An 11,200-nucleotide genomic window follows, 5' to 3' on the forward strand; every position below is an offset into this window, starting at 1 on the left:
CAAAAAACACTATACTACACACAAGAAAACTTCAGAAAAAAAATTAAAATGATTGTACCATTGTACTGTTCAAATATCCAATGATTTGGTTTTATAATTTGAAGAAAAATTGAGAAATCATTTCATATATATGTTTCAAGCTCATGCTGATCACTATCACTTTTTCCAGTGACTCATCCATACTCCCACCAAAGTGATCATGCATGTTGCCCTTAAACACAATGCTATTTTAGTAAGCACAGGGTCGAACTTGCCCCGCTTAGAACAATATGATGAAAAGTCGTGAAAATAAATATATATTTATAAAAATATAAAACTAGATAATATTCACATTTCAATATCAAATACAATACGTTGTTACTACATCATTATGTTCAAGAAACACTCCATTGTGAGTTATTTACGAAACAGTTTTACAAAAACGCAACTGTTTCTTGTAGTAGAATACCTAAGTTAGTCTAGACACGCCTGAAGAAGCTCTTGTGTAACAAAACACGTGTTGCGTTTTTGTAAAACTGTTTCGTGAAAATCGTACACTAATGTATTTCTTGAATACATTATAGATTTTCTTCAAGTAACGGCCGATTACATCACATACATTATTATGTAATTTTTAAGATTATCCACAATTGTCCTTGTCACAAAAAGATCAGCATAAACTAGTAGAACATAGTTTGAAAGCAATTTCAATCATATTTTGTGGAATACTGTCTTGATAACACACATATACTTCTTTAGGTTGTGGCATATATAAAATTCTCCTAAAAAGGAAAACAAAATAACATTTCATTCGATACAGTTTTCTGAAATTTTATTATAGTTATTCCATAACATTTTTTCGAGCACCATCAATTCCTAACCTTTGCATAACTCCTATAAAATTGGTATGGTGGCCAGAGTAGGTGATATTGAACAAGGCTTGTAAGAACAATATATAAAGGGAGTGAGAGATACCCGTTCACTTATTATTTAATGACTAGTTTATTGACTATTTGAAATTAAATGTGAATTACTAAATACTTTGAAACATCATACACTAATTTTACTTACCCCAAAACCCAATAAGTAATTTTACATTTCTTTTCCTTCTCATCCAAATAAGGGCAATTGAAAAGCATTCCATGTTCCTTTATTGCAATGAGACTTTTGTTCATCACAGACTTTGCCATATCTTGTGCAGGCATATTCTGTAAAAATTCAATACTGCACAATATCTAATTAATCAACTTTTTTATTTAGCATCTATAAAATATCAATTACCCAAAGAAATTTCAATATGACTCATATTTGTTGTACCCACCTTGAACCTCAGGGTGTTTTGGAATAGCTTATGCATTTTTAAAGAACATCTCTTGAAATTATCCATTATAAAAGAGTATGTTAAAGATGGATCTGGACTTTCTGGCGGACACAACAATATTCCTTTAGCGATGTCCAACTGAACGAAATGGTACAGAACATTTTCATTTCCGGAAGTTAGTTGTAGAGGCTGGAAGTCTTCTGTTTCCGAAAGAATGTACTGGCGTATTTCCGATATATCATAGCTACCTGTACTCAGCTGGCTTCCCTCCTGTTGATATTGAAGCCAAAAAGTAAATACTAGGATTAAAGAGTATTCATTGTATTCAAATATTTCAAAGGCTAGTAAATATATTCAAAAATGCAGTTGAAGGGTTCCAGAATGGGGAAATAGATGTCAGAAGTGATTGAAGTAAAATATAAAACATAAACCGTGGATCTGTCCAGGAAAGAAAATCAAGTGGTAAAACTTGAATTAATTCAACTAACCTTTTCAGTACAAAAAAATAGAAGTGCCAAGTGCGATCTGATCTATGGCCCAAGTATCAACACCAAAAATACCTTCTCATAATTTCAAATCATAACAAAATCTAAGCAATAATTATTAAGTGGGTTGAAAAGTCCGTAAACTAAGACACAAATGGCGTTACTAGTATTGAATCCGTTTGATTGATTGATTAATAATATGTTTATTGTTTTAAGAATAAAATTATTGTTATAAACACAATGTCATATGTCATGAAGTATAAAATGTAAATGATTAAAATAAAATATAAACTTTATATACAAATTACATGACAAGAACTAGGACAACGAATAAAAATGTTTTTCACACACAGTACAATCGCAATTTTCACACATTCTAAATTACAGGGCATCATCAAAATATTCTTGAAGGTCATAATAGGCTTTATCACTTAATATATTTGTACATTTCTTTCTGAATATGACAAAAGGAGTCTCTTTGATTTCATTGGGAAGTTTATTTGTATATCCTAATTTCATTATATATCAACAAGTTTTGAACCAAACATGTTTTTGGAATTGGTAGATTCAGTTCATTTGACTGCCTTGTGTGGTATGTGGCTGTAGCTGTAGATTCATAGTTCTCCCTATTTTTATGTATACTTGACACGATTTCCAATATAAATATTGAAATAACCAATTTTTAGTCAACCCTAACCTTCAAAAGGCACGTATATACATTTCACAGCTCATTTGTGAGATAAATTTCGTGTGTTAATAAAACATTGCTTCATGGCGAAAACAATACTGTCGAAGCCAAGACTTGGCTTCATAGCATTATTCGGACTTTGCACCAGGACAATCAACCGTTGAGAAGTGGTTTGCTAAGTTTAAACGAGGTAAAATGATGCAGACAGTGGACTCCCCAAAAAGGCTGTTACTGAAGAAAACATAAAAAAAGTCCACAAAATAATTTTGGATGATTGCAAAGTGAAGTTGACCGAGATAGCTCTAAATCGTGCAAAGACGCAACCACAGTAAAAATCAACCAGTAAGTCCACTCCCACTACTTTAATTCATAAATTCACAAAGTTCTCGGGGGACCTCGAAACGTTCTTTTACCATAGGCGTGCGCTCATATAATAATGTCTTTTTTACATCTCCCACTTAATTGCACTTAATAATAAAACAAACAATAACCAACTACAAAAATTGAAAACAATAATAACAACAGCGAATAAACTGAACACAATATCAATTTCCGATCGTTTATTATAACTAATATGATGCCCGTGGAACCGTCGAATCCTTCGATACTACAGCACTGGAACCGTTGGATGAGAATTTCATCCAAAGAGCAGTTGAAGATCCCCGGCAACTTGGGCGGATCACGTGGTAAGAGAGCCTACTGGTTATATTATTCTATTGTGAGGCAACAGTTGGCTGGCAAGGTTATGGTATCAGTATTTTGGAATGCGCATGGTATAATATTCATAAACTATCTTAAAAGAAGAAAAACCTTCAACAGCAACTATTACATAGCGTTATTGGAGCGTTTGAAGGACGAAATCGCGAAAAACCGGCCCAATTTGAAGAAAAAGAAAGTGATATTTCCTTGAGAGAATGCACCGTGTCACAAATCGATGAAAACGATGGCAAAATTGCATGAATTGGGCTTCGAATTGCTTCCGCAGCCTTCGTATTTTCCAGATCTAACCCTCAGCGACTTTTTTTCTCAGACCTCAAAAAATTGCTCAATGGATAGAAATTTAGCGCCCATGAAGAAGTAATCGTCGAAACTGGGGCCTCTTCTGAGGCTAAATACAAATCAAACAATAAAAATGGTATCGAAACATTGTATGACCGCTATAATCGCTGTATCGCTCTCGAAGGCAACTATATTGAATAATAAAATCAAATTTTATCAAAAAAAATTTGTTTCCATGTTATCCTACGAAATTTTAAGCCCCACTGTTACATATACAAACTAACCACTTACAGCATAATCCTCAGGGTCAGAGTCTTCCTCAGTGGAGTCGTACTTCGAGCCCCTTTTAAGGTTTCTCCGTGAATCATCGCTTATCTCACTATAACCTCCCTGACTACCAGAGCCTTCGGACTGGCCATCGAAGGAATCATCTTGGAGAGAGTTAGAAGAACTTGACGGTGCTACGTAGTTCTGATCAGAACTTCTTTTCTTCAATATCGATGTTACTTCGCGCTTGGGCGCTGTCAACGAATCCTGTCAATTATATAATTGGATTCATTCGATTAGTGAAACTTTTCATGGTTCTATTACCTTGACAGATGCTGAGCCTGCCTTGGAGAAGTTTATATTCATGAAATCACTCTTACGCCTGTTGACCTGAGGAACAGGTTTGGTGATTTGAGGATATGGATCCAAAGATAACAGTCGCTCGCACAATTCACTTAGACCCAGCTCTTGAATATGGGCTAAAGTTGCTTGTGCTTCTTCCACGTAGAAAGCATCCGGACCCATATTATTTTCTGATGGTTCAGTACAACCTCCTGCTTCCATTAATACTGCCAATAAATCCTGAAAAGAGAATTTACATAAATCACAAGAAAATACAAGCCTATTCAAGACACTTCAATGGAAGATTTTCGCATATAAAGTGAAACTTGCTGAAATCAGATAATGGAGATGTTTTCTTTGCTCCTCCGTATTAATATTAATAGACAAAGTGTAACAACGGCACATTCCTTTTGACAAAATTGTGTTTGAAATTGATGAAAGATGCAATGACAACTCTCAATAGATTTTCGCTTTTTAATTCAATGAAAACTATGTATTAGATTGTTTGAAAGTTTTGTCCATTTTAATGTTTCTGTAGCTCCATATCTCAATTTACAGTGCATTTCTTTAATGCCCCCCCCCCTTTTATTTTTTGAACAGGTCAACTCAAATAATTGAAATTTGGGATAATGAAATTAATGCATGAATACTTCATTTTGAAGTGAAATTGACAGATGAAACTTTCAAGATGGCGACTGGGTGCCATCTGGGAAAAAAATAAATGGAAAGGGGGTCTTGTGACATATCTTTTTGAAGCTCCAGACGAATACATCACAACCCTAGAATATAATGTCAATATCTTCAACTACTACAAAATGGCGGAACCTTTAATAATTGCCGCAATACATTGACATTTAACTACATATATGAGGTAATAAGCTTCAGGTCAGTTCAGAAGATGCTCGAAATGGTTGCCTTGAACTTCTTGACATATGAACAGCCTATCCGATATTTCACGCCGAACATTTTCGAACACAGTAACGTCAATATCTCTACAAATATTTATTATTCTCTGCCGTATATCCAATATTGAAGCAGGTTCAGTTTCGTACACCGTTTGCTTCAAATAACCTCATAAAAAAAGTCCAAAGGTGTCAAATCTGGCGAGCGGGCTGGCCATTCTGTAGGACCTCGACGGCCAATCCAACGACCGAGAAAAGTAGTATCCAAATAGTTTCTTGTCTTGTCTGGAGTAATGTGGTGGTGCTCCATCTTGTTGGAATACAATATCCATATCGAATTCATTAGGATTCGCTTCGACGATTTCAGTGATGAGAGGGTCAACAGTAGTTTCCAGCATATTCAAATACAGTTCCACTGTTAAATTTCGATTAATAAATAGAGGTCCTACAATATGGTTTCCCAATATTCCTGCCCAAACGATATTTTTTTTCTGGATATTGGGTATGTATTTCCCGGAAAACGTGAGGGTTGGTATCACTCCAATAACGACAATTTTGTCTGTGAACATTGCCGTTTGAAAAAAATGTACATTCGTCACTAAAACAAATATTGTGGAGATAGGTAGGATTCCTTGCAATGGTTTCCGTCATGATTTCGCAGAATTCTGTTCTTCGATCAGGGTCATCAGTGAACCATTTTATTTTCTATGGATGATACCTATTTCTCTTCAACAGTCTCCAAACAGTAGAAGGATACACCTCACAAATATTTGCGACGAAATAAGTAGACTGTTCACCATCTCACCAATTATTTGCACTTGCTCTTCTTCCGGAATGGACGGATGACCGGGGTTTTTTTGTTATGTACACTACCAGTAGTTGTAAATTCGGATAAAAGTTTCGTCAAATATTTTCTACAGATAGGACGATTCGAAAAACGTTCATTGAAAATCCTTTCGGTCTCGTGAAAGTTACGCACCGCACCGTAAATAAAAATCGCTTCAATTTTTTCTTCCAATGGATGATAATTGACCATTTCAGAGATTGTTGACGTGGTACCTTTCTACTAGTAAAACCGAAAACTAAATGAGAATATTCCAACTGAACAATGATGTTCATTGTCGTACTGACATTTTTTGTCGTTTTTATAAATAAAAAATAACTTTACAAACCTTACCGGGCTGTTGGAATTGCCATACGGCAGATAAAAAGAAATATTTCTAGAAATATCGATATTAATGTGTTTGTCTTCAGGAAATTATTAAATGTTCCGCCATTTTGTAGTAAGTGAAGATGTTGACTTCCTATTCTAGGGTTATGAGGTATTCGTCAGGAGCTTCAAAATGATGTGTCACAAGACCTCCCTTTCCATTTAATTTTTTTCCAGATGGCGCCCAGCCGCCATCTTGAAAGTTTCATCTGTCAATTTATCCCAAATTTCAAAGGGGGGGGACATTAAAGAAATGCACTGTATATAATAGCCTTTCTCTTGACGAACTCAAAGATAGATAGATAGATATTTATTTTCTCCTTCATTGCCACTATTATATGGATAAGGTAAGTCAGAAATACATAAAATGAAATGTAAAATGTATAAGGTATATATACTAAACACATCTTCCATAGACATGGATTGTGAACGTCAACAAGGATATAAACCAAGGTAAGCTTATGGAAATTACATAAAATATGAATTATGTACAATTAAATAGCATACAACAGATACAAACTTAGTATACTGGAGATAAAATCCATGTATATACTAATACACTGTGTACACCGATACACTATTTGTGTGTTAGTATACACATATGTGAGTTATGTATAACTGAAAAACTCAACTAAGATACAGGTCCAGATAACATTACAATATACCAACTGGCCTTACACAAAACTAGAGCGCAGGTAAACCCACTAATTATGCTAAAAAGGTTTATTTATTGGTTATGTACTACTATTTATAGTTTTTAAATAATTTTCAAATTCTTGTATATTGTAGAAGTAACCTTTGTTCATAATCTTTCTCAGTTCTTTTTTGAAGATTATTACGGACGAACATTTGATATTGTGAGGAAGCAAGTTGAAATGAGAACATCCTCTGTAGATTCCAGTTTTTTTAAAGAATGCATGATTAACCCTGCCCAGTCGCAAATTTTTAGAATTTCTAGTGGCATACTTTGAAATATCTCCGACTTTCTCAAAGTAATTGATTTTTGTTTTGACATACATTAAGATTTTCATGAGATATATACTAGTTAAAGTAGGGATGTTGTTCCGCATGAAAGTATCTCGGCAAATATACAGGGAGGTTGTTTTTTCTGATTGAGGCTATGAATTTTCCATAAAAAAATTAAAGAAATACACATTTAGAGTATATTGAAAAGTATACTCATGGAATACTCATAATGACTTTTGTCTGCCGATTTTAATATTGAGATAACAACACAGCTATCAATAATCTAGATCTAGATTGTATAACCTTTCCGCAAGCATCAACACACTCATACTTCTTGAATAAAAGTTATTAATGTATTCAAATGAATTCAATACCTTCGCACTCTCAACAACAAGTAAATACCTCCTTCCGTCTGGGACTTTCACGTTTGAGTTTTGAAGCCTATTGCACGAATATGGGAAAACTTCTTTCCACAGCACCAGCGACTTCACAGGTTCCGTTCTTGAGAGATGAAAAAGCCCTTGCAACTTACAAAAACAATAGACGTCAATCAGATCCTCGTGAATGAAATGTGTCGCGAGCAGATATCCTGAATGAAAGAGTGCGCTGCCTAATATAGTGAAGAGTCGTTGGCAGTCCAAGGGTTCTTCATTCTACAACAAAAACCTCAATATTCAAATATCTGCATTGAGTGGGACAATGTGTTTTCAGAAAAAAAATTCTGGGAACGGCACATATCTCTGTAAACGTTTCCTAAGCTCACCCCAAACATGTTCAATGGGATTTAAATCCGGACTGTGCGCAGTGCGCAGTCCGGATTTAAATCCCATTGATATTCCATGATATTGTGAGGTTCATTTTTCAGTGCCAGTCATGAAGTGAAAATTTCACGCCAACTTTTTTACGGAAATGGCCACTCGCATTATAACGTTTAAAAACCTGTTTAAAATATGTTTTTTGTTAACCAGCTGTCGCACCCCTACGAACGACAACCCTCAGAAGTCGAAACTTGTGCGAGCTATGGATTAACGAGGCCTTACCTTTTAACGTGTGATTCCTAACACGTTGAGAAAATGATTTCATATTCTATCGAATGATTTAAAAGTCATACAGAATTATCTTCACAATTCCTTACTTATACTAGCAACTCACCCAATCTCTGTAATCACTTGCTTCTAATTCAGAGAGCGCATCATCGATTTGTACCTGTGCTTCATCAGGCAGACACAAAGTCTGAGCCACCGTCATGACTTCTTCGAATTGAAAACTTCCCTCTTCCAAACCTAAATTCTGGAGTAGAGAGAACTCTTGCATGGTTGTCCAAGGCCTGCTGCTCAAAGTCCTCGTGAAAAACCTCATAAAAAAGTGATCGATCTGACTGAGGTGTTGCTCCGAAGAAAAACTTTTATCCACAGTTTCGTAGCAGAACTGTAAATGCCTTATTATTTCGTTATTCATCAATATAATTTCTTCTTTTTTAGCTCGATAGTTCGGCAACATAAAAAGAAGCAAGTTCTTGTTGAAGTTCGTGTAGACGACATGAGTTGAATGTCCGTTGCATTTCATTGATGACACTTTCGGTTTTGTCGCAGTCATTTCCTCCAATAAATGGTTCAACGTTATGAACATTCCACGTGATTGGCAAAGGACATTTTTTTGGATAGGTTTTGGAAAGCAATAGATGACATCTTCATTATTCTGATTAGTTTCACTGAGTTTCTCAGTATCAACATAAACGATACCAGCTGAATATTTGCATAAGGCTTCCAGCAAACTGTCCTCTATGTCTGATTTAGAATTGAGCAGTTCCCTGACGAAATCTGACTCGATGTTCAACTCATTTATGGGGGGATCTTTCGTTACTTCTATACCTGCAACTCTCTGTAGTTTCAGAAGAACATCATCTCTATTTATGAACTTCTGAAGGATGTCGTCCAAGTTATGAACGTTTACTTCGATATTATTAATACTTTTCAACCAGTCTCCGATTTTGATGTTTCTCTCCTGCTTTGCTTTACTGTCATAAGAAAAACCAGCTATCATCACTCTATTGCCATCTGACAAAGTGCTTACTATCAAACCTAACAAAGACTCTGCAAGAGATTTGTCGCTGCTCAAGTTATGTCGATTTTCAGAATCAATCTCTAACATTACTTCTTTTTCTTCGCCCTCTTGAAAATCCTAAAAAATATTATCAAATGCCTGCATGATATCAAGTGAGACAGATAAATGTTATTTGAGTTTCCAAATCAAAGATTTGATTTCAGAAAACAAAATAAACCTAACATTAATGTTCAATAAAATGTGAACAAACATAAAATACCTGAAATTTCACTTTGGATGTGTTAAGTTCATTAACGTCAACTAATTTTTGGTTCTTCTTACTACGTCTCTTACTTTCACGTCTTCTTAGAAGTCTCAAGAATTTGCCTCTGGTGCTACGTCTCAATTGGCTTCTTGCTAAAGGTTCTGGGGGTGTCTTGCTCTTGGATTCCCTGTTGTTTTGAACAACAAATGGATGACATTCAATATAAAGTAATTCCCCGGTGAAGTCATCTACATACGGTTCCCAATCGGGTATAGTACTGAAACAGAAAACTCCTCCATTTTTGTATATTCCCTTTCCTATTTTTATGAGAGATTGGTTCTTGAGAGACAGAGATATCTATGTAACTGCATCGATGTATAATGAGTTTCAATTGAATTTATATTCATATCTTTTGTAGTTCAGTCTACTGAACCTAATATTGCAAATGCCCAATTTGTTATATGATGATATTAAGTTATATAGCGTTTCTGTCTTTGAGATCTGTTTCAATTCCATTACGAATGTTTTGAGTACAAACTGAATAGAAAGCGTTTTTGGTGTGATTCAATGTTGATTTTCGAAAATACCTTGTATCTGAGAGAAACCTTGCATGATCCACACATTTATGTATTCAATATTTTTCCTCCGTTCTTCGGAAGTTTACCAATTTCTATGTAATGAACGAGAAATCCCTTTATTCAATGACATATTCACAATGAAAGTATATAAATGGTATCTAAATATACCTATCTGAATCTGAGTAATAAGAACTGTAACTTGACCCATCGCTCCATTCCTCTTCATCTGTACAGGTGCTTTCGCTATTATTCAAAGTCACTGCACCTAGAAGTCTCTGAGATTCCATCGTTTGAACTCCCGAGATAGCGACAATACACAATGACTGCTGGAAAGAACGTGACAGTTTAATTTCAGAAACCTTGTAAACAAAAACAAAAAACATAACCTGAATTCAAGGTTGTCAAGTTAAGGGTTAGTGAACACGAGCGTTATAGTATTTTCCATTGGTAAAACTAGTGTTGATCTCGTTTTGATCTGATACTACACCATTGTTGATGTAATAATAGTATCAATTTAGAATGCACAAAAACTTGAAAAAAAAATATGTGACCAAACATACTCATATTATATTTGATTTAATTATTATCAAGCTTCTAATACAAAATCAAGTTAATATAAATCATTTGTATGAGGCTACTAAAGTTGAAGGTCTACCTCCACGAGTTGAAAATGATGTACCTATGCTAAATGGCTAAACATATTTATTCACTCTTTCTTGAATAGTAGTCATGGATTTGAGTGTTATGAATTATAAACTTATTTAAATAGATTGGTAATAGGTTATTCAGCTTTTTATAAATATAAATCATAGTTATCACATTTCTAGATGAATTTTGAAAATATATTCATTGAATGAAATATGTCTAATACATTCTTTGAAAAAAATGGTTTATGATGAATCTTTCTGTTAATCAGCTATCGTCCTTCTACAAACGGTAACCCTCCGAGTCCTAAATTCTTCAGGAGACTTGTGCGACCAATGGATTAATGAGGTCTTACCTTTTAACGTGCGATGACCAGTAGGTGCCAGATGATACGCAGAGAACACCCATCCTCCTCTTAATGAGGAATCGATTCCAATCGAGAGGTTGCTTCATGAGTGGAACTTATTCAATTCGTTGAGCAAGCTAATTCATTTTATAGGTAACGTACAC

General features: G+C 34.8%; 1 protein-coding gene across 1 annotated transcript; it reads right to left on the reverse strand.

Moving 5' to 3' along the window:
• Nucleotides 1–280: 280 nt before the first annotated feature.
• On the reverse strand, nucleotides 281–10,417 carry in (inturned planar cell polarity protein). The gene is made up of 9 exons (XM_023158747.2): nucleotides 10,214–10,417; nucleotides 9,483–9,744; nucleotides 8,312–9,340; nucleotides 7,534–7,812; nucleotides 4,064–4,321; nucleotides 3,764–4,006; nucleotides 1,301–1,570; nucleotides 1,051–1,187; nucleotides 281–761 (listed from the first exon to the last, which is right to left on the reverse strand). The coding sequence occupies exons 1-9, from the start codon at nucleotides 10,330–10,332 to the stop codon at nucleotides 650–652; spliced, it is 2,709 nt and encodes a 902-aa protein (XP_023014515.2). The 5' UTR covers nucleotides 10,333–10,417; the 3' UTR covers nucleotides 281–649.
• Between the last annotated feature and the right edge of the window lie 783 nt (nucleotides 10,418–11,200).

This window comes from Leptinotarsa decemlineata, unplaced genomic scaffold (assembly GCF_025532065.1).
Source record: "Leptinotarsa decemlineata unplaced genomic scaffold, Ldec_3_MD MMD2_tig00000882_RagTag_RagTag, whole genome shotgun sequence".
Taxonomy (NCBI): Eukaryota; Metazoa; Arthropoda; class Insecta; order Coleoptera; family Chrysomelidae; genus Leptinotarsa; species Leptinotarsa decemlineata.

Bases quoted from the DNA above. Each gene is read 5' to 3' on its own strand.
- in (XM_023158747.2), bottom strand. From the start codon at position 10,332: ATGGAATCTCAGAGACTTCTAGGTGCAGTGACTTTGAATAATAGCGAA. The intron at 4,322-7,533 runs GTATTGAATTCA...TTCTCTTTTCAG, and splicing joins TTGTTGTTGAGAGTGCGAAG to GATTTATTGGCAGTATTAAT. The intron at 1,188-1,300 runs GTGGGTACAACA...GAATTTTTACAG, and splicing joins AAAACACCCTGAGGTTCAAG to AATATGCCTGCACAAGATAT.